The sequence below is a fragment of the Rhinatrema bivittatum genome, chromosome 7, assembly GCF_901001135.1.
Source record: "Rhinatrema bivittatum chromosome 7, aRhiBiv1.1, whole genome shotgun sequence".
Classification (NCBI taxonomy): domain Eukaryota; kingdom Metazoa; phylum Chordata; class Amphibia; order Gymnophiona; family Rhinatrematidae; genus Rhinatrema; species Rhinatrema bivittatum.
Genome location: NC_042621.1, coordinates 286673059 through 286697124, shown reverse-complemented (window position 1 = coordinate 286697124; position 24066 = coordinate 286673059). Strand labels below are relative to the sequence as shown.

General features: G+C 44.7%; 1 protein-coding gene across 1 annotated transcript in view; it reads right to left on the bottom strand.

The window, feature by feature from the left end:
- ADD3 (adducin 3) overlaps positions 1-24066 on the bottom strand; it is a 379802-nt gene that overhangs the window by 172929 nt on the left and 182807 nt on the right. Inside the window, 1 exon segment of the mRNA XM_029610347.1 lies at positions 13756-13979. Within this exon segment, the coding sequence (XP_029466207.1) occupies positions 13756-13950 (195 nt within the window). The 5' untranslated portion in view covers positions 13951-13979.

The window sequence follows — 24066 nt, the reverse complement described above, 5'->3', positions numbered from 1 at the left end:
GCAGGCAGTAAGTAGTTCATAAAATCTTTGACAGGTCTGCCAAAATTGTCACTATTAGATAAAATAGGTCAAATGTTTTGGTGACAGATTAGGAGAAGAGTTTGAAAAGCCATATCTATCCCGGAGAAAACTGGTTTCTCTGCAAGGAGAGGCTCACAGCAAGAAGCTTCCACCCTTGAAATATTTTCTCCCAATAACTAAGCACTACTGCATATCTATTACAGGTTTCCTTACTGGCAAGGTCATCTTGGCTGAGATCCGAACACTGAAAGTCATCTCTTGCTCAAAGTGACTGATTCTCTCACGATGCTATGGAAGGAAAGAGGGGGCAGGGAACTTAATGCATGCAAGCCTGCTCCAGCTGCAGAGGTGGCGGCAGGACCCTATGCTCTACTCGGGAACACAATACTAGGGTTACCAAAAATTCCACAGAACTGAAGATTGAATGTATTTAAAAGGTTGCCAGTTCAGACATTTACTATATTTCCTTCCACAGATAATCAGAAAAAAAAAGTTCTGATCTTCAATGGCAAAGTATTATCTGCGAGTTTATAATGATAGGCTGATCACTGTATCTGCAACATAATCATTCCTAGAGGGATTCATCCATTCAGAATCAGTAGATAGTTTCAGCTTTCAGAACATGTAATACAAGATAATGCTTTCATAAGAATATTTACAACATCCGATCCTTGCTTTGCTGAAATCACCAATCTTTGTAACACACTACGGGAATGGAGAAGCCTAAAAAAAACATTTTCGGATGAAAAAAAAAAAAAAAGGAATCAGATGAGAAACAACATGAACATAAAAATAAACCAAGATTGATAACCTGACAACATGCTGCTTCCTTTTGTAGCCAGCACCATAGTCCAGTGTTGACTATGGGAAGGAAAGGAAACGAGAAGGGTTGCAGGAAATGGTCAAACGTGTCAACAGAATGCAGGAAACCAGGCATCCCATACAGTAATTTATTAAAGCTCAAGATAAATCTCAAGAAGTTGGTTCCATCAGCAGAATATTCATTTGGAATCAAAATCTTGTCTCTATGCTTGAATAGCTTTGCTATGAATTACTGAATGGAGGGTCTGCTACTGACTGCACGGAGAATCTTTACATGCTTGAAATTAATCATATAGACAATTTTCAAAACAAATTTATTTTGTCTAAAATCTTTAAATAAGGCTTTCCAAGGTTCAAAGCAGTGAACATGTGTAATCATCCTGTATCCAACACAATATGTACACGTGACCCCTGCCTATGAGTTACTAGAAAGGAGTGACTGTTAAAATGTGGAACTTTCCAGCAATAGAGGTTCAGGGGAAGTTCAGGAGGTGTGGGTGAAGGAGTGATGGATTTTGGGTGCCTCCCCCAAAGGGAATGGGCTGGGAGTGACAAAGGTGCTTACCATGAGGCACAGAGCAAAGAAAGAGAGAGAAAGAGAGAGAGAGACTAAGGATGTCTGCCTTCAGCTCAAGGAGTTAAGGGCTGAACGGTAAAAGTTGTGGATTTGCTGGAGGAGCAAACATGAACTCCCTTCAGTGCAGACTGGAGAAACAATCAAGAGAATAAGGACTCTCAGAGCAAAAGGACACCATTCTGCCTGGGGAAGCATAGTCTAAGTGGTAAAAGGAGAAGTTTCCTGATCTTCACTGGGGCTTAAAGAAAGAAAAAGTCTTAGTGGAGACGTAAGAAGGAAGAGCCTTCTATGGGATAGTACCAAAATGTCTGGCTGGGCTAGTTAGCTGGATAAACATATCTGGCTAACTAGCAGGGTATATTCAGTGGCGCAGTTACACTACTGAATATATCCAGCTACCTTAAAGTCAGTCAGTTATGTCTAACCGGCTAGCTTTAGGACAGCCCTCCGGCCCAACCAGAATTAGCTGCATAGGTTAAGAGGCTAACTCCAAATTTAGCCGCATATGGCTTTCAATATCGCCAGGTAGCCATTCAGAGGGATAACTTCTCAGTTATCTGTCTAAACAGCTTCTGAATATCGACCTCTTTGAAACTAAAAAGCTGGGATTTCTTTTCCTGTGGTTTGGTATTTTTCTAGACTGCAGATTTTTCTGACATTTTCTAGATTGCGCTTAATTTTTGGACTATGAATACAATTCCTTTTCTCTGCTTTGGGACACACCTTGTGTCCTGCCTTTGCAGTATGTTTAAATATATTTTATTAACTTCAAGAATGGAACCAAATCCAGGAGAAGGAATATATCTTAATTTGTCACGTACAATAGTAGTCATATTAATCCATTATGCTAACAAACCAGTGCCAGAACTAGATTGGTCATGCAAGTGTGAATATAAACTTCCTGGCTCCCTCTTGGTACCCTCCATCCCAACTAACCACCTCCACCTACCAATTAGAATTAATAATTTTACCAAACCAGACACCTACCTTTGTTCTTGCATGTCTGACCCTACTCACAAACCCCAGCCCCTCCTACTCCTCCAGTCCCCACCTTCCTCTTCCCAATGTTGTCTACAAAGTATTCAAAATTAAACTCCTAGCTCTACTTGAAAGATTTTGGATATACAGATCCCATAGTCTCAAAAATCTGGTCTTGGATCTAAAAGACGAGTGAGCCGCCAAGGACTCCATTTCTGTCATGGAATGTACTGCACTGCGCCACTGCCAGTAAGAAGGAGAGATGTTTTCCCTCCAAACCAACAAGACCGGGTGCTTCCCCTGAGCCAACAATTTCCTCACAAGAATCCTCTCATCTGTCTTCCTAATATATGTGCATGAACGCATTTCAAACAGTAATATTTCGGGCTGCAAAGGCAAATCACATCCCAGCAGGTGAATTCTATAAGACAATATTTTCTTCCACAAATGAGAAATAATAGGGCAAAGCTAAATTAACTAGCAATATCAGTGAAAACAGAGCCAAAGCCAATCCCTAACCACCCACAATAAACTGTCCAAATTATAACCCTCCATATCGAGGAGACACATCCCTCCTTGTCCCAGTTCTTCTTCAATCTGGCAAGTGCTATTTTAGGTTCTTCACTGCCCAAAGAAAGGTAGTAAACATCTTATCTAAGGCCTTTAGGTCAGTCCTCACGAGATGGATGTTACAGTTTTGGCTGCAGTGCAACCGCCTCACCACCAGGGGTCCTTCTAGTGCTGGCTTTCCGGACAGGCCCAGTCCATCTTATCTGTCCACTCTGTGCTCTGGGTGTGTCCTTATAACCCTGCCTGACAGTTGCCTCGGTGCTTCGGCATCGAGCTCACCTGGGCTCCCTGCTCTAGCCTTGCGCGGCCTTCGGGCCTTTCCTTGCCTGGCCCTGCGCGGCCTTCGGGCCTTTCCTTTCCTTGCCTTGCGCGGCCTTCGGGCCTCCTTCCTCGTTGTTCTCACCTGGCCTACGGGCCTTCTGACCTGCTTGCTCTGCTTACGGTGTGTGGCCTACGGGCCTTCTGTGTGTGTGTGGCCTACGGGCCTTCTGACCTGCCCTGCTCTGCTTATGGTGTGTGGCCTACGGGCCTTCTGTCTGTGTGTTTGGAGCCTACGGGCCTTCTGACCTGCCTTGCCCCGCTTATGGTGTGTGGCCTACGGGCCTTCTGTGTGTGTGTGGCCTACGGGCCTTCTGACCTGCCCTGCTCTGCTTATGGTGTGTGGCCTACGGGCCTTCTGTCTGTGTGTGTGGAGCCTACGGGCCTTCTGACCTGCCTTGCCCCGCTTATGGTGTGTGGCCTACGGGCCTTCTGTGTGTGTGTGGCCTACGGGCCTTCTGACCTGCCTTGCCCCGCTTATGGTGTGTGGCCTACGGGCCTTCTGTGTGTGTGTGGCCTACGGGCCTTCTGACCTGCCTTGCCCTGCTTACTGTGCCCTGACCCAGCCTGAACTTAGACTCTGCTCATTGCCGCCTGCCCTGACCCAGCCTGAACTTGGACTCTGCTCATTGCCGCCTGCCCTGACCCAGCCTGAACTTAGACTCTGCTCATTGCCGCCTGCCCTGACCCAGCCTGAACTTAGACTCTGCTCCTTGCCGCCTGCTCTGACCCAGCCTGAACTAGACACTGCTTATTGCTGCCTGCCTTGACCCAGCCTGGAACCAGACACTGTTTCTAGCTTCCTATCTCTCTCCACCTGGAGCCACCCTGCTGGGTGGTGTTCACGCCTCCTGACCGGAGCCCAAGCGTAACAATGGATGGGCAAAATCTGAAGGACATATAACCATTTTGGGAATATGACCATCTTAAAGAAGCTCACCCAGTCTCCCAGAGATAAAGGAAGATTCTGCCATATAGCTAATCTATCCTTGGTACCAGTAAGCAGGGGTTGGAGGTTAAGAACACATAACTGGTCCAAATTCAAAGGGATGAGAATCCCCAGGTACTGAAAAGAGCCTTCCACCCATTTCAATGGGAAGTCTCCAACCCAGTCTCCTTTAAGATTGTCAGGATATATCATGGCCTCCGATTTATCCATGTTGAGTTTAAATCCAGAAAATTCCCCATATTCTTGAATGAGAGATAGGAAATGTATGAGCGAGGTGAAGGGGTCCCGAAGGAACACCAACACATCAATAACGAATGCAGCATACTTAAAAGCTGAAGGATCCATTGCCAAACCCTGAATGTGAGCATGCTGTTGTATGGCCATCAATAAGGGTTCTAGAGACAAAAGCAAACAAAGGAGAGAGAGGGCAACCTTGTCTCATGCCTCTATGAACCGAGAAGCCCATGGAAGTTTCCCCATTAACCATCACCGCAGCTAGAGGGTTATTATAACAACCGTATCCCATTCAAAAATAAGCCCTCCCTACCCATAATATGAAAAACTGAAAACAAATACTGCCATGCCACCCTGTCAAAGGCTTTCTTGACCACCATAAAAGACATAGATTTATTAGTGCAGGAGGAAATGGCGGTCAATAGTCTATGGACATTCACCGTAGCATATCAGCCTCTAACACAACCAGTTTGACAAGGCCCAAACTAGTCTGACAGGATCATAGCCAGTCTATTAGCCAGACTTTTCACTAATAACTTTTGATCAAAGTTCAACAAAGATATAGGTCTATAAGACGTGACCCAAAATAGGATCCTTGCTAGGTTTGGAAAGCACTGTAATAAGAACACATGAACATGCCATACTGGGTCAGACCAAGGGTCCATCAAGCCCAGCATCCTGTTTCCAACAGTGGCCAATCCAGGCCATAAGAACCTGGCAAGTACCCAAAAACTAAGTCTATTCCATGTTAACGTTGCTAGTAATAGCGGTGGTTATTATCTAAGTCAACTTAATTAACAGCAGGTAATGGACTTCTCCTCCAAGAACTTATCCAATCCTTTTTTAAACACAGCTATACTAACTGCAAAAACCACATTTTCTGGCAACAAATTCCAGAGTTTAATTGTGCGTTGAGTGAAAAAGAACTTTCTCTGATTAGTTTTTAAATGTGCCACATGCTAACTTCATGGAGTGCCCCCTAGTCTTTCTATTATCAGAAAGAGTAAAAAACAGATTCACATCTACCCATTCTAGACCTCTCATGATTTTAAACACCTCTATCATATCCCCCCTCAGCAGTCTCTTCTCCAAGCTGAAAAGTCCTAACCTCTTTAGTCTTTCCTCATAGGGGAGCTGTTCCATTCCCCTTATTTTGGTATTATCATTTTGGTTTATTAGCTCCTTCAGGATAACTGCTCCACTCTATAAGAGCCGCAAATGTCTTACTGAGTAAAGAGGGAATGTGGTCAATTAATATTTTATGGAAATATGCCCTAAACCCATCAGGACCTGGGGCCTTCAATAATTTAGCTGATTGAATCCCTACTATTACCTCTCTGGCACTAATGAACCATTCAACTTCTGCAAGTGCGCCACTGTGATAGACTTCAAGCCTAACATCCCCAAGAATCTTTGGCATTTATCCAAATCTACTCCCTCAGACATATATAATTGAGAATAATAATCTACAAAGGAATGCATATTTATTTATTTATACATTTTTCTATGCCGATATTCGTAGCAACATCATATTGGTTTATAGTATAATAGGTGGACTTTACATTGAACAGATCAAGGGTTAGGATACATAGGAACAGTAAGATTAGGAGGAAAAGTTACAGGATTAGGAGAGGGCTACCAAAATGATAAGGGGAATGGAACAACTCCCTTATGAGGAAAGACTAAAGACTAAAAAGGTTAGGAATTTTCAGCTTGGAGAAGAGACGACTGAGGGGGGATATGATAGAGGTGTTTAAAATCATGAGAGGTCTAGAACGGGTAGATGTGAATCGGTTATTTACTCTTTCGGATAGTAGAAAGACTAGGGGGCACTCCATGAAGTTAGCATGGGGCACATTTAAAACTAATCGGAGAAAGTTCTTTTTTACTCAACGCACAATTAAACTCTGAAATTTGTTGCCAGAGGATGTGGTTAGTGCAGTTAGTATAGCTGTGTTTAAAAAAGGATTGGATAAGTTCTTGGAGGAGAAGTCCATTACCTGCTATTAAGTTCATTTAGAGAATAGCCACTGCCATTAGCAATGGCAACATGGAATAGACTTAGTTTTTGGGTACTTGCCAGGTTCTTATGGCCTGGATTGGCCACTGTTGGAAGTGATACCCCCCCTTAAAACGGCTTTAGTGGTATACCAGAAGAAATATTGGGGAGTCTTCAAAATGATTGTCATTATTCGACACATTCTAAGCACCTTTGCCTCAGGTAATCCTGAAAAGTAGTATCCGTATATAAATAAGGAAACCTCCACCCCAATCTAGAGGCCGTACCCCCCCTCCCAACCCGCACAATGTAAGCCCAATACCAGCCTCCTCAATCTAGGCAAAGCTAGATTTGGATATTAAAAAAATAATCTAGCCTAGAACAGGTAGCATGGGCCCAGGATAAATGAGTAACACCTCTCTCAAAGGGTGTAAAGTATGCCAAGAATAAAAATTGTAGTTCATAGAGTAAAAAGGGAATACCCTTTTGAGCTCCTAACCTCACACCCCCTCTGGGGTTGTGAGTTATCTAATATGGGGTCCACAGTGAGATTAAAATCTCCACCCACTACTACTATCTCATCCATAATAGGCAACAGCTTCTGGACAATGTGACAAAAAAAAAGAACAATCATATTGATTAGGAGCGTAAATATTGCAGAGCATGACCCGATGACCAGCTATGGCTCCTTGTAGAATAATATACCTTCCCCGAGGAGTGACCTGTAAAGGAACATTTTTATTGGTCAAAATGGCAACTCCTGCAGACCTAGTAGTAGCGGATGCGAAATGCAGGTGCCCAACCCAGTCCCTCTGGAGCTTCAGATGCTCTATATCATTTAAATGCGTTTCCTGAAGAAACACATTATCAGCAGAGTGTTTAAGTGCATCAAGAATCTTTCTGTTTTATGGGAGTATGAATACCGCAAATATTCCAAGAAATCAATTTTAAAGTGGATTTACCCAGTATTGAGATCCAAATTTAGAGAATACAAAAGAAAAAAAAAAACCAACATCCTAGGATGGTCACCTCCCCAGCTAGAGCGACCCCCCCCCCCCCCCCCCGGGGCTATATTAACCAGTCAGAGCCTTATCCAGGAGTAACCCACACACACTAAACTGTTCTTTTTTTTTGAAAGTTTTTATTTATGCATTTATATCAACCAAATACAAACAAGGAGCTGACTAGCATTCCCGCCATAATACATAATGAAAAGTACAATCCTGTTACAACTATATGAGAGATCACACCTATGGCACACAAATAGCCCGTGGAGTACATGTTGAAGGAAAACTGCGCTCAAATACCCAACATGGATAATTAAAGCTGGCTTGCAAGGAAACCGTATAACAGTATGTTGAACAATAAATGCAAACAATTTTGTTTTAATTCCCCCCCCCCAGCCCCCCAATTCCCCCCTCCCCCCCCACCGGGACCCCTATTATGATATCTGCTGCTCCGGATAACATCAGACCCTATTTACCTTTCCACGTACAATATGGGTCCCAAATCTCATGAAACTTACGAACACGGTCATGCTTCACTGCTGTGAGATAGCCCATGTGATACACTAAACTGTTCTGAACAAACCAAATACAACCCACCCACCCAGCCCCCCTCAAACCCACTCCCAGTCCTATAACCAACACCATAAGTTGTGAGATCACCATTTATGCCATAATCCTCCCAACCCGCCAACATTCATCCCCAAACACCCCTCTCCTGCCCCTCCCCCCCCGGTTATATAAGAAACAGAGAAATCATATGACCAGTCCATGAGTGGCAAAAAATCCTCCCAAAACAACTCATCTAAAGTCCTCAGAGTTCCCTGAAACTCCAGGGTACAGAAGAAAGATGTGTTCCTGGTATAGAGCCTGGTAAGTCCAATTAACTCCGGTAGTGTTGAACAGAAAATCAGCACCAGTCCTACCCCCCCAAAAATATGTAAATTATGATTAGCCAAAGCATAATTAAAGGCAAAGGATCCTGTGTTCCCGGTGCAGAGCCTGACAAGTCCAGCAAGCTCTTGGCACACTGATCAGGGGAGACTGACATCATCCCCCAAAACAAATGAATAGAAAAAGATTACCAAGGGGAACAAAGGAGGAATGCTATGAGTCAGCTTGAGAATTCAAATTTGCCTTTTCCTATCGAGTGGCTAAATCGGCTGCCTCTGACACAGACTGACACCACTGTACTCCTTCTGGCAGATGAGCATGAAGCGTAGCCGGGTAGATCAAGGCAAACTGTAGGCCCAGAGCAACGAGAAATCCTTCCGAAGTGCAGAGAGCTTGGAGGAATAGTCTTGGAAGACTAATATGTTCTTATTTTCATAGGTGAGTTTCTTTCCCGAACGCGTGGCTTGCAAGATCTCCGTTTTGTGTACAAAGTCCAAAGATTTGTCTGAGCCATCCCACCGTGCTCCCAGCTGATGTGCCCATTTAATCGCAGGGGTCCCCGCGTCACTTCTAGGCCCAGCGTACTCACCAGCCATGATTCCAGGAAGGGCGTGAGACCCGCTTCAGGCAAGGATTCAGAGAAGCCGACAAATCTCAAGTTATTCTGCCTTGAGCAGTTTTCCAGCTCCTTAATCCGCTCCTCATGTTTACTGAGAGCTGTTTTTAGGCTATTCACCTCCATCTCCAAGGCCGCAGCAATGTCCTGATTCGCAGAAATGCGATGTTCCAGCTCCTCGAATCGGGTGTCAAAAGATATCATTCGATCATTGATTTCAGTCAATTTATCAAATATTTTCTGGAACTCCAGCTCTAGAGCATCGACCATTGTTGCTTTCAACTCATCAATCATTGCTCTGGACGTAGTCAAGGCCTCCTGCAAGTGAGTCGCATCCGCCATTTTGTTCGTGCCGGGCTTGATTTTGTCTCTCTCTTTATCTCGCTGGGTCAGACAAGCCGACATGCCCAGAACAGACGCACAAAGTAAAAACGAAGCGATCTTCTCTTCCACCAAGTTATAATTATGTTCAGGGAGAGCAATGGAGGCGGATGTGGCAGGAAGGAAAGCGGAGCAAAAGAAATCAAATCTTACCCCGTTCAAGGCATCACGTGATCTCCTTTGCAGTATGTTTAAATGTGTATGTAAATATACTTTCTTACTAGGCTTCCACCAGGTGTCATTTGTAAGGTTATTCAACTCAAGTTATCTGCATGTGGTAGGTAGAGTTTCTCTTTCTTACTGGATATTTTTTAATGTTGCTAAGCTTCTGATTGAATCTGTTCCTGTTTGCTCCCCCTCTGATTTTGTTCTCTTGCTTCTTTCCTATTGGTCTGTTTCCTCTTGGAACCTTGGGGAGACCTTACTTCCTGATTAAAAGTTCAGTTTGGAACTGGCTCTTGGCTTGCAGCTCCCCTCTACAGACTCTAGAAGCAGCGCTCTTTTCACCTTACTTCCTTGCCTTCCTTTGTATTTATTCCTCCACCGCTGATGTCTTCGGAGGGACTCAGCTTCCTCTACGCCTGCAGACCGAGCTCTCAGATTTTCTGATCACAACTGCATGAGTTCTGCTGTTTGAGCATAGTATTGTCTTTAATACCATGCCATCTGCACCGAGCGCCAAACTGTTTATCATGCAATAAATGTTTTGGTATTATGATCTGAGTTTTCTCTGACTTTGGAAGCTTAAAGCAAGGAAGAGGTTTAAACTCTCTGTATAGGCTCCCAACCTCGGGAAGCTGAGGACAGAATAGTGAAAAGAGCGTGAAATTAAAGAAGTTCTTAATCAAAGATTACTCTAGGTCTGGCCTTATAGACTTGTCTTCAAAGTAAAATAAAGCGTAGCCTGCATGTAACTGCTCATCTGTATCTAAAAGACGCTTCCACTGTGCAAGTCTGTTGCTCAGCCTGGGAGCACGATCATATCCCCCCTTCCATCTGTGGTTACATCAGCAGCTGGAAGAGCAGAGTGAATCTGTGAGCTGCAACCTGATACAGCATGGACGGGGCTGATCCAACAGAAAGCCCACTCAGGGAAAAAACGCAAATGAGTCCACCCTGTCAGTGGTCACTGCTCCTGTTGCTGCTTGTAAAGGGAAGCACCTATTGGGGAGAAATTCAAAATTGACGAATGTGGGGGAGAGTCCCCTCTCTGATACTCAAATGTGTTTGCGCTTCCAGGTTAGAAGACTTTCAACAAGCTATTAACCAACTCAAGTATAGTTATAAATGTTATTGACTCCAATCAGAAAAATCCTTGCACTCCGGATGAACATCAATACTGAAGACAGCACGGAAGGGAGAGATCTGCACAGGGTCATTGATCTAGAACGTGACAATCTAGTGCAAAGTGCTATTGCAGAAGCACAGCAAGGGACTGAGAGTTTAAAGGAAACAGCATCCCAGGATTCTAACCTTTCCAAATGCTCCTCGTGGACCTCAAGGTCACGGAAGACAGTCTGCTCAAACATGTCCTCAGCAAGTGCAGCCGCCACCAGGGCACGCAGAGAGGCAGAAGCGCACGGGGACACACTTCCTTCAGTAAACAAGAGACCGCTGTAAAATTAGCCAGAGCTAGAACTCAGGAGGAGGAAACTAAGAAGAAAGCGGAGTTTGAGGCAGAGGAACAGAAAACCACCATAGCCGCTGTGGGCAGGACAGCCAAGGTAGATGCTGACCTGAGGGAATCTGCTGCCTGAGGTGAGGGATAAGGTGGCATCCCCCACCCCAAGGCATGGCACAGGTCAAATCATTGAGAGGGGTCCCTTTGTAGTCTGGCCCGTTCGGTTATTTGAAATACTGCAGAAGGGGGAAAGCAGGGGGTCAGAGTTCTCAGAGGAGAGGCAGAGTGCATCAGTGCTAATACTTCTAGGAAGCTGGCAACCCTGCCACCTGCCTCCCACCTTTCTCCAGCATTTGCCCCCTGGAGAAATGGGAAATAGGGGCATGGTGGGGTCTGTGTGTGGTGCACTCTCTCCAGGTCAGTGCAAGGCTATTAGGTGCACTAGGTGAACCTTAGAACCCTGCACCCCTCCCTCCAAGCTTTCACCACACATAATTAACAATTATGCATGAAAAAGGACATTCACAGTCTTCTGAGTTAAAAATAGCACAACATGTATATTATTTTTACATGGTGCCAACTTGAAAACCCTGCCTAAAGACACTTAGGACCTATTGTAAAGTGCGTTTCACATGGGCTTGAGCCTCAGAAAGCCATGAATAAACTGAATTACAGTTACAATATAGTAAACTTCCCATACTAAAAAAGCATTAACTGCTAGCACTCAAACAGTAACAATCCTATCTACGAAAAGGCAACACTGCAAATATTACGCCAAGCTCTAAAACCAATATACCTCCTATTAGGAGAACAGCACAAGCCCGGCTGCTACAGATCAATAAATAGAAATTACATGCTACGGTAGCAGAATATCTCACCTCAGTCACACATGCAGAACACAGACGGACCCTCATGAAATACAGAAAAAAAAGATACCATAAAATAGAAATAGAAATGTGCAGACAAAAACTGAACTGGAAACCACAGGAAGTCAGACTCTGTATGCAGTGCAACAGAAACACTATCACTGCACATAAAGCAATAATAAAATCAAGAAATATAACATCTATTATAAGAGCAAAACTATATTAATAGACAGAATAAATATTACAAAACAGCTGGCAAACAGATCATTCAATAAATAATCTCAAATAGGTCTTAAAAAAACAATAAAATATTTCTAAATAAACAAACATCATCCAAATTAAAATTTATACGAATAAAAAAAGAATTCCCTGCTTTGCCTCTCTGAAATCTTTTGATTTGCAGTCATCCTGAAATTGCTGTGTGGAAGAAGGCTACACAAACTTTATCCTCTCTCTTACACACACACACACACATACATACACACACCAATACACTCTCACCCTCTCTCTCAAATATAGATGCTTTCTCCCCCTCACACACAGATGCATACAAGCTCTCATGCACGCTCTCACATATACACATACACACCCATGCATACAGGCTCTCACACACCCCTTCTCCCTCACACATGCATGCATACAGACTCATACACGTGCTCTCTCAAACATCAACACAGACTCACTCTTACTCTAACACACCCATGCACACAGGTTCTCACTCTCACGCGCACTCAGGCTTCCCGGGTCTATTCTTCCAGTTGTGGCCATGCTCCTCTTTAAAGCACCAGCAGGCCTAGACTTCTGGCTGCGGGGCTCTGCCATAGCCATCCCAGTCCTGAGGCTCCACCAGGCCTGGTCTTCCAGCCTCAGCGGGATGGGCCCTGCTGGATGTCTCAGCTGCAGCCCCGCTGGCCTCACATCCCAGCTATGGGCACTTAGGCAAAGTGAGGCGGCTGCTGTAGGAGAATTTTTAGGGGACACTTTTTGCCACCTGAGGCGGGCACCTCACCTTGTTTCATTATACAGCCGTCCCTGTGCACAGCCTTTGCCCCAATGTGTCAGACAAGAGAGCAGATCAACTAGCCTGGTACTGAATCAAACTGTTCTCTTTTTCTACATTTCATTAACTAAAATAAGAAAAACATTTTCCATATATTCTTAAGGATAGTTATTCCTCTAGGTAAGTGACAGTCTCCACCAGACTCAGGGCAGATTTGTGAATCTCCTCTCAGTTGTTCAGCAGCTTTTTTTTTTTTTTTTCATGCTCCGGTGGTTTTAAAGAAGAGAGGATAGACACAGAAAGGAATCTGAGACCCATCGAGACAAAATTTGATAATTTTTCATAATATTTAAGTAAGGAAAACATTGTCAGATTGCACCAAATTCCATTTGCCTGTATTGCAAAAATCACTTGGATTCCAAATTAAACATACAAGCTCCATCAGCTCATTCCAAAAAGGAAGAAATATTAAACTTTGTCCAAAGTTTCTGTCATAATTCCTTGATAATGTTTAGCTACTTTCTGATTATTTCTTTCTACACCAACCAACCACAAGAAAAGAAAACCTGACCTGCAGGCAAACGGAGAGTGATTCCTTCTTTCCGTTCCCTCTTCAGCCCTTCCAAGGTTTTGCTTAAGTGCTTCTCTTGCAGGCTTAGCTACTTTTCTACTGCTTTTACGAAGCCGATTTGTCAGCAGGAAAACAAAATCAGGGGAAAAAAAGCAAGCCCCACAATAAAAAGCGTTGCCTGCAGCCCTTCCAGGAACCTGCGGCCAAACGTTTTGCAAATTACACCGCCTATCAGCAAAAGCTGAGCCACCCTGAATTCCTTCTGCCTCCCATCGTGGAGTCGCTAGGAATTTCCTGCATCCCCTTTGTTCCTCCTACAATTAAGCATACTCACGGGGCACTGCAGCATCTGAGTGACTCGCTTCTTTTGCTCCATCATGTTGAAGTCCTGCCTCAGATCAGGAGACATGTTCCTCTCACGGAGGTAGTTGGGGTCATTCTCATCGATGCGGTCAAAGTATCTCTCTTTGTGAGGCATGCTGGGAGGAGGAGCGGTGGTAATCACGCCTTGACTGGTGTCGGCACTCATGGCTCAGTGCTGCAGATTACCCTTGCCACCTGGAAACAACAGAATCAATCATGGCTATTGGAAGCAAGGCATCGATGTGCACTACTTGTGCGTCTAGAGACAAATCAAGGGTGGGACGGGGACGGACCCACCACCACCATGCTCCCACCCTGCTGAGGAGTTTTAATATTTAAAAAAAAAAAAAATTGAGACCATGCAAAAAAATTCCTAAAATATTTCAAGAGCAAAAATCATTTCCTAGGTAGTATTTATAGTGAAAGTCACTATAAATCATCTAATTCACAACTACAGTATACAAAAAAAAAAAAAAGATGAATTCCAAGGACATCACATGGATTCAAGAGATTTGAACCGGTATGACTGATCACAGAATATCAGTATACAAAATAATATAAATAAATACATTTTATGATCAATGTAGAAGGAAATATTGGAAGTCACCATTCTGAAATAATATTCAGTTGTTCAGAATTACCAACTGTTCATTACGGGCCAGCGGTACTAAAGGTTCTCTCTCTCTCTCTCATTTTGTTATACAGAGGCAATTCCTAACGCACATGGCTCTGTATCTGTACAATGATTTGGATCAAAAAATATGAAAAAGAAATACTAGATTTTTAATATTTAACGGTGTTAGATAAAAGCTTTGACATTTACATTTTTACTAGATAAAGCTCAGATAAATCAAAGCCTTCCAAAGAGTTAACCACGGCCAGCTTGCTGCCTGCGACAGCTGGGGAATGCACTGCACAACTATTTTCCAAGTTGTTTAATCACTGTGGGGAGAATTATGTCTTGGCAGCCTTAAGGATTGTCGGTGGATCCCCACAGACCACCAGATGGTGCCTGGTCTCTCCAAAAGTGCTTTAATCATGTTGTGAAACTGAAGAAGGTCCACGTGATGGGAATTTTCAATGGAACAGAGTTCCACTGCAGCTAAAGGTCTCTCCAGCCCCTCTACAAATTCCCCATATCCTGAAAACACGCAGAATGTTCTTCCATTTCTGGACTTGATAAAAACTCTCTCTCTCTGATTTCATAGTCACAAGCATGCAAATACGTACATACGACGTAATGAGCTCCCATTAAACTAAAGCAGTAACTGGCGGCTTTTATAAAAAAAACAATTATATATATATATATATATATATATAATTTTTTATAAGAACATAAGAAAATGCCATACTGGGTCAGACCAAGGGTCCATCAAGCCCAGCAACCTGTTTCCAACAGTGGCCAATCCAGGCCACAAGAACCTGGCAAGTACCCAAAAACTAAGTCTATTCCATGTAACCATATATATAGTGCAGGCCTGTGCCGCGTATTAATTTTTAAATTCTTAAAAGCATTCCGGGGTCAGAGTAGTTGCAGCCCCGGCTTCTAGTTTTGCAGGGGTACTTGCCCTAGTATGGGACAACAGAAACTAGATGCCCAGCGCTGGAAGTGGTTTTATTGTGTGCGAGGTCATTTATTGACCCTGTTCTGAATTCAGAACAGGGTCAATAAATGTTCAGAACAGAACAGGGCCTAAGAATTCCCTTTTCCTCCAGGGGCAGGGAGGCAGTGCAGAGTTGGATAAGGGGGACAGATGTGAGCAACCAGGCTGAAGCAGGCAGAGCTCCCCCGACCAAGACTGATGCAGTAACACAATAAGTGATGGCAGATAAGGACCCAAATGGTCCGTCGAGTCTGCCCAGCAAAACACTTTGATGCTAATAGGTTTGCAGCTTCAAATGCTGAAGTCCCAGTTTGAAAAACATAGGCTATGGTGCTGTACTGCACATCCGTCTATGTCCCATTACCACATCTAGCTTAGAAAAATTGCTCATAGGGCAGTCCATACTTAATGGCCCATTGATTTCTGTGGAAGAAAAAAAAACATGTCATCTTTGAAATATAAAAACACAAAGCCAGCCCAGTGACAAATGCTGGGGCAATGCTGTGCGGAGAAGGACCCTGGGGGCCTGATTCCCAGGCCTACCTTTCATTCTGATTAGGGCTGGGGGGGCTGCTGCAGAGGCGGCATTCACAGTCCTAGGGGCCATTGCTCAATGACGCCGCCTACTGGCCAGACTTATAGGTCCACGCCAGCTGGGTTTCAGGGGGAAGAGTAAGTTTGGAGCCCCGGCCGAGGACTATCACTAGGATGAGATGGGAGGGGGGAAAGGCTCAGGTGACTGCGAATGAAGACTTTCGGGGTGGCAGTCCAAATAAATCATTTAGGTGTATTAACAACTGGGGGTGGGGTGGGGTTTGTAGACGCTGCCTTGTGCTTATCGGGGTCGGGCGGCTTGGATTTAAATAGAAGCCAGTTCTGACCGAGGAGGGGGGAGGGGACGACAAACTGCTGGAAAACACAAAAAAACAAACAAACCAACCCAAAACCTGTTTAAAAAAATGAAAATTTCTTATACTTGTGTAACCCTTAGTGGGGTGTGAAGTCCCAAGGGCTGCTCCAGCTAACCAGTCACTCCCAGGCTGCCTCTTAATCCCGGGGGGGGAGGCTCTAGTTTATAGGTCGCCAGTGTCTGTGTGATGTACTTTAGGTGCTTCTCGTGCGGTGAGAGGCTGTGATAACTCAGACTGGACCATGACTGCTTGTTAAAATAAAGTTTACTAATTCCTAAAAGTTAAATAAAGTCCATTTGTCCAAAACGATGAGTGTACATCTGACTGCACAGTTCCAGGGGTTTTCTCTCTGCGTAGGTAGGTGTCCTTATTACAGAGTTCTGGGTAGAGCCCATGGTGGTTTTACATGCGCATGACTCTCCCAGCGGCTGTGCTGTGGGAATCCTGGTGCAGGGGGGGGGGTCCCCCTGTGCTTTGCAGAGATCCTACCTTTAGTCGTGATCTTCCCGTGGACACCCAAGCCTGTCCTCATTCCTGGGGGAGGGGAAATCCGGATGGGAGCTCCTTCTCTTGCTCTTCCCTTCCTTTTGTTCAGTTGTTCATTTTCCTTAGCTGATACTGCAAGTGATTTCTCTGGTGGAAAAATCCGGGGACCCCAGGCTATTAATCCTGCGCTGAAATCTCAGTGGGGAAGGGGGATCCAAAAACCTCCTCACTACTTTTTTTTTTTTTTTTTAATTAGTTCCAAAAATTGCTTTTAAATCCTAATCTGGATATCTTCTCTGCCCTCGCCGCCTTCTCGCAGCAGGATCCATGGCCGCTGCTCGCCCACCTAGGGAGTAGAGTAGGCTCACAGGTCTTAGGGTCCCCTGAAGAGAGCTCCCTGCCCCAAAGGGGGTATCAGGCTTAAAAGTCTATCTCACTGTAAATTATAAGAAGGACCCTCTGGCAGGGAGTGCACAGTGAGGGATCTCTTCTGAAATAAACTCCTTTGGGCAAGGCTGGGAGACCTTACCAGAGTGTGGGAAAAAAAATCCATGTTTACTCTGCAGCTGCTCTCTCTAACTGAGCCCCCGAGTGTTAAAAAGGCCGAGCTAAATAGCACTGAGCCATCCAATCCAAAGCCTCCTGGTGGGAGGGCCTGAAGGGTACGCATAAGGCAGGGATAGCGACATCTAGTGGCCAGACTGGGTAGCGGTGCCACAGTTTTTCCTTCTCTGGTGATTGACACATCCATGAATCGACAGGGGGTAGAGAAACAGTGAGAGAAAATCTTTTTTTCCTTGCAACCTTTTTGTCTTATTTTGGATCTCTCCTTCCTCCGCTTCTTTTCCTCTCCAGCCACTCACCCCATTCGCCGCCCTCCAACTCCTTTCATCTAATCGTTCTTCCCCTTCCAACCCGCTCGGCCTCTCAGGGCTGGGTGGCAGCCCCGCATCACAGCAGCTTCCCATCGGGACCGACCCGGACATGGGTCCTCTCCTCAGGCCAGACAGCTTCTCTCAGGACAAGGGCGGAACAGGACGCAGGTTTTACCAAGACGACAGCAGGGAAGAGTCTGTTCCCCCCCCCCCCTCCCCCTCCAAATGCTATCCCCAGGCTGGAGGGTTCAGCAAAGCCTGCCATGTGGGGGCAGGTCTCAACATGGCCTGACGTCGTTGACATCACTGCCCCCCCTTACAAGTGGGGGGGGGGGGGGCACAGAGAGCGCCAAAGAGGGACGCCCGCTGGGGATCCAGGACTTGTTTTGATTCCTGGGTTTTCATTTTGGGTTCATTCATCGTGAGGCGAGGGGGAGCCACCAATAGCAGGGTTTGGACAAGGTACGACAAGGCCTGGATCCCCTCTCCGATTCTCCCCAATCCCCCCAAATTTACAAAGAAAAAAGTGGGACCATGTGACCCAAGGCCTGCCCCCCCCCCTCGAAACCAAAATGTATATATATTTATTACGTAATGTATATATTATTAATTGGGATTCATTACCCACCTTTCTGAATACGACGTTTGCCCCAAATGGTTTAACATTACATTAGAACAGCAGCAGATAAGCGAAAGCACCAAGCGCCCTCCTGCTCCCCAGCCCACCCACCCACAACCTCAGCTGCACCTTCCTGAAGCCCATCCCCCCCCCCCCCCCCCTGCTGGAAGCCCACGATCACAGTCTTATGGAAATGACCGGAAGCTTGCTCCCGGCTGGGTTTTCAGGAGGGGGGGTCCAGGTGGGGTGGGGTGGGGAGCGCAGTTAAAAGATTGCAGGTGGGAGGGGGATATAAAAGGAAGACTTTTAGTCTCAATGTCGTAGGGGGGGAGGGGGCGGGCCTGAATTTCGGCCTAGGCGACTGCCCATGTTGCCAGATACCCAGGTCCGGGAGCCCTGCTGCTTCTGCTTGCTTCGTGACCACGGGCCGGCTGCACGGGACTTTCCCAGGAGCCCTGGGAGGAGACGGTGGGGGGCAGCCCCCACAGCCCCCACACTGGAAGTGCCCAATTCTTTTTTTTTTTTTTTTTTTTTAATTGGAGGATTAGGAGGGTTTGGTGGAAAAATCCGGCATTAGTCTGCCGCTGCTTTGAAGTATTTTGGGGAGCAGGGGGTTCGAGTCTAAAGGCCCAGAAGGTCCGTCCTCACCTGGTTACCTGGCTGTGTTCTGAATAAGCCGGACTGGGTTAAACATAGCCAAGAAACCTCCCGGGCTATGTCCAAAATATATCCAGTTAGGTTTAAAGTTATTCAGGTGATGCCACCCGGATTAAAATTACTTGAGTAGGTTCGGTGGGAGACTTGTCCCGCTGAATGCCCCTCACAAATGATCTAACTTTATCCGGATACCTTGTCTGCTCGCCGCTTTTCTGAATATTGACCTTGAAGAAATATAGGTAAAGCCCCTGCCCCGTCCGTCCGATCACTAGGAGGTCAATTTCAGAAGATTTAAACAGCTAACATCAGTTTTTACCTGCATAAAGCTGCCTTTTAAGAAATAACCACCCTTTGTCCGGGCAACTTTTTTTTTTGTTTTGGGTATTTTTTGTTTTGTTTTTTTTTTTTACACAAAATTTTTTTGAGTGAGCAACGTTAATGGGACACAAAGTGGGTGGGGTTTAGAGGCAAGGTAAGAGTAGGCAAGCATATTTATCCAGATAGCACCGTATTGAGCACTATCAGGCTAAATCTACCCCGACAAGTCAATCCGTAGAATTAGCAGGTCTCAAGAGCAAAGCTCGCAGATCGGCACTTCCTGCCGTGTACAAAATCGGGAAACAGGAAGTGCCATCCCGACAGCTTTGAACCTGCTCACAGTGCCAGCACAGATGCTAAGGAGCAGATGGCAGTGGTGGGACAGGCCTCTGGTTTTCATTTTAACTGGGGCAGACATGGTGACTTTTGTAGGAAAAAAGAGGCTTGGTACCGCAGTCACCCACTACATACTGGGACTGGCGAAGCATTGCCATCCATACGTCTCCAAGCCTTCCCCCCTCCAGTGCCTGTACCGTGTACCCGCAGTAACGCTAAATAGAGAGCACGAAGGAAAACCAGCAAGTGTGAGAGAGCGAGAGCATGAGTCTGCGAGACAGAGGGAGTGTTTGTGAGACACGGAGACTGTGTGTGTGGGAGAGAGTGCATGAATTAGAGAGTATGTATGTATTATGCGAGTGCATGTGTATGAGTGTGAGAGAGTGATCTGAAAAACCTGGATAATTTCAAGCATGCGTCAAACGTACCGTTCCTACCTAAAGTAACCGAGCGAGTAGAGGTTTTACGAATTCAAAGTTAATGGACAACTCTAAATTTCTAAACCTGATGCAGTCAGTTTTAGATCAGGACACAATACAGAAACATTGCTGGTGGCTCTGTTGGACAACCTGCATCAGATACGAACATTATACACCCCTACTAGTTTTACTCGGCTGAACTATTGATTCTGACATTATTAACCAGGGTATTTTGTTGGCAGGACTTGGTTTGCGAGTCACTGTCCTAGGCTGGTTCTGATCTTTTTTTTGAAGAGGAGATCTCAACAGGTGGTGTCAGGGGAATCTTGTTCTTTCCCACAGCCTTTGATATGTGGGGTTCCCCAAGGTTCAGTTTTCTCCCCATTTTCATTTAACATCTATTTAAAACCATTAGCTAAGGTGATTAGACAATGTGGCTTACAATTCCACCTCTATGCAGATATGTTCAGCTTAGGGTTTCATTGGGGTCACATGCTACAGATATAAATTCCATGTAGATGAGGCTATTAACTAATAACCCGCGATGCCAAAAAATTCCCGCACAGCCTACGTGCCCATTGAAACGCAGCACATTTTACGCCAGCCCAGTGCTGGCATAAAGGTCTGCCACGCTCAAGGACTCATTGATAAAAAAAAAAATTCCTGCTTTCTGTGATTCCTCCTATTAGTATCATCACGATACCAAGTAGGAGGAAGCACAGAAAGCAGATTCAGGTGAAAAAAAAGAAAAGTGTCGGGGGGGGGGGGGGGGGGGGAAAAAAGAATTCCGGGGCCCCAATATACACGTGAAACCTAACCGGTCCAGGCCGTGTATCTTGTGCCAGTAGCAGGATTAAAGAGACGCTCGGACTGAGCGTCTGTTTTCCCAACCCACCGCTGACAGCCAAGGAAGCGCTAGGGCCGCACAATTTTCCCTAGCCCCTCCTTTCTAGCGCGACCCTCCCCCCCCCTCTCATTTAAATATTGCGTCGCGCGCCCGGGAGAGGCGGCTGAGCGCGCGTTTTCTGCGCCCAAGCATTGCATCGGCCCGTACGAGCTTATCTGAAGTCAGATTTGGCTACATCAGTCACGCTCGTTCTTCTTTAGTTTATCGCGATGCTTTGCACGTGGGCCTCTCTCTGAAGACTGTACAGAGACTTTCAGATTTCAGCTGCTCGTGTGCCGACAGGCTGTGAGTACAGAGAGAGAGTATAAACCCTGAAGAGTTTACATTGGCTGCCTGTCCATTTTCATGCCCAGATTTAAAGCATTAGCTTTTACAACTTTGAATGGGGAGAATGCATTTTATCTCCAGGATCGCCTGCTTGTTTACCCACCTGGTCCATTAAGATCAGCCCAGGAGGCTTTCCTTCTGGTTAAATTTGTTAGGACTCGGGGGGGCCGGGCCTTTTCCTCCTCCATTCCATTCTTATGGAATTCCCTTTCTAGAGAAGCTTGCCTTGCAGATAGTTCTTTGACAGATGTCCGGCGAAAACGTGGCTGTTCCACCAGGATTCTGATGTTAAAGATATATTTCTGTTGTTTCTTTAGAGTCTATAGATTCTGATATTTTATTTAGGAATATTAATTATGTTTTAACACATGAATTTTACATTTTTATTTACGCCACTTTTAAAATGCGTTTACTATTTTATTATTTGTAAGTGACTGTGGCACCTCTTCCTCTGGGCACTTTTTAGTGGAAAGGCATGTCAGATTTAAATGCTATACCAGGGGTGGCCAGCTCTGGTCCTCAAGAGCCACCAATAGGGCTTTGTTTTCAACATGTCCCTAACGAATATGCAGAAGAGCTGCATGCATTGCCTCCACTGTATGTAAATCTCTCACATTCATATTTCACTGTGGATATTCTGAAAAGCAAACCAAACCAGTTTGTGGCTTTTGGGGACCAGAGTTGGCCACCCCTGAACTACGCTGCATCATGCCACTTAGATGACCTGGTACCTGGGACCTTCTACCTATGTGCACATGGTATAATTTGTAAGATATTCCATATCTACTACAGTTGGCAACATATAGTGTTCTACAGGATGAATACTATCATCCATCCTTAAGATGTTATGTGCAATTCTAACAAATTCAGAAAAAACACAAATCATTACTGTAGAACAAAAAAAGATACCATCAAAGTGGCAAATTATTTAAAAACTTTAAATGTAACTAATGATCTTAAGATGACTGGCATGTTACTGTGCAGCTTTCAAATTAATGTTCAGATCAACTGCACTAAAATCAACAATATTCTCTGCTGCAGGACCTATCCTTTGGAACTCTATTCCCAAGGAACTTCGATTGACAGCCAATAAGAAAGGTTTTTAGTTATTTTTTTAAATTCTATCTTTTTACCTCGGCTTATAAAATTAGTTGAATCTTAAAAGAAACATTTCTGCTCCCTCAATGGACTTCTTTTGTAAAATTAGTCAGCATTGTAAATGTAACATGTGTTATGTTTTTATTTGTATTGTTATTTTAATTATGTATGTTTATTTGTAAACCGCTTAGACGGTCAGAGTTCTGCCCAATTTGCCCTCACTGCCGTTTAAGCTGTATGAATTCCTCAGCTGTCTTTAAGCTTTCGTTAACTTCACAGACTGTCCCTCCCGACGCAGCCTTCGGGCGAAACACGGGGTCCGTGTCGGGGGACCCTGAAGCAGTCTATCACTTGTATATGTTTTGATAATTGGAGTGGCCTTCTTGAACTTTTAAAAATTAAAATAAATACATTTTGGATTAGAAAGTATTGGACCTATATTGCTTCTTGCACTCTTTTCGGGACTGTATACTATTTGCTGAGTGCAGATTGCTCCCTTCTTATAATTAAATAAACAATAAGAACATGATTCAAAACTGAATTAATCAACTGTTGTGTCTCCTGCTGTGGACTTCAACCTATAGTATGTAGCAATGCAACATTAATCAACAAAGTCATTTTTCTCTTTTGGCTAAAAACTCCACCGAAAAAGTTCAATCTGTAATCATATTTGGTGTGGAAAGCACATCTAAGGCACCTTTAAAATGAATTAACTCCATCTAGATGTCTGCTGATCCAGAGTATCAAACTAGAATGCTCACAATAATTTTCCCAGTTCATATATTATCCCTTGCCAAAAGCAAAATACCTGATCTAAAGCAGCATTTATTTTTATTTCTTTTTTATTTTGACATTTTATATACTGTTGTTTACAAAGTGACATTCATAGTTATAACCTCCAAAGGAAATAACTCTTGAAATGGTCAGTGATTTATTCATTAATATTGGAGGATGCAAGGTGACCTGCGTTATAGGGATCACCCTCAGTATAAAAGGGTCCATACCGACAACAATGGATTATTCCCAACAGTCATACTTTTGCTTTTTTCTACTGCTGCAAACGTCACAAAATAAACAAAATAAATCTTTTTTTTTTTTTAAGGCAATCATTTAATGTTTTCTAGCAGTACATTTTTTTCTGCAGAGCTGCTGATATCAAGAGTTTCACAGACCTCACAACATGTTGCGACCCTAGCCACGTCGCCATAGTTTGCCTCCTGAGTGCTTGGGCACACTGGCAGGCTCCTTAATTAGGATCTTCCGACTCATGGTCCCTTATGTGGCAGCCCCTCCCGGCCTGGCCACCAGATGTCACTGTCACTCTAGTAAGGAGCCATCCATATCCCTCCCACCTGGGAAGGCTGGACTGGATGCCTGAAGACTAGTTAGCCCGGCCATTTTAAGACACCGTGGGAGTCAGTATGAGGAAGCAAGGGAAGAATAAGGATATCTGATTTTTACATGCTGGTGAGGCCTCCCAGCTTCACCCAAAGGAGTTTATTTTAGAAGTGACACATTACCCGTGCACTCCCTGCCAGAGGACCGTCGTCTTAATTTGCAGAGAGTTATATTTGTAAGCCTGATACCCTTTAGGGGCAAAAGGGCTCTCACCAGGGGACCAAGGAACTCTGAGCCTATTCTAAATCCTAGACAGAAGTTTGTTTGTTTGTTTGTTTGTTTATTTATTTATTTATTGGCTTTTATATACCGATAGCCGTTTACACA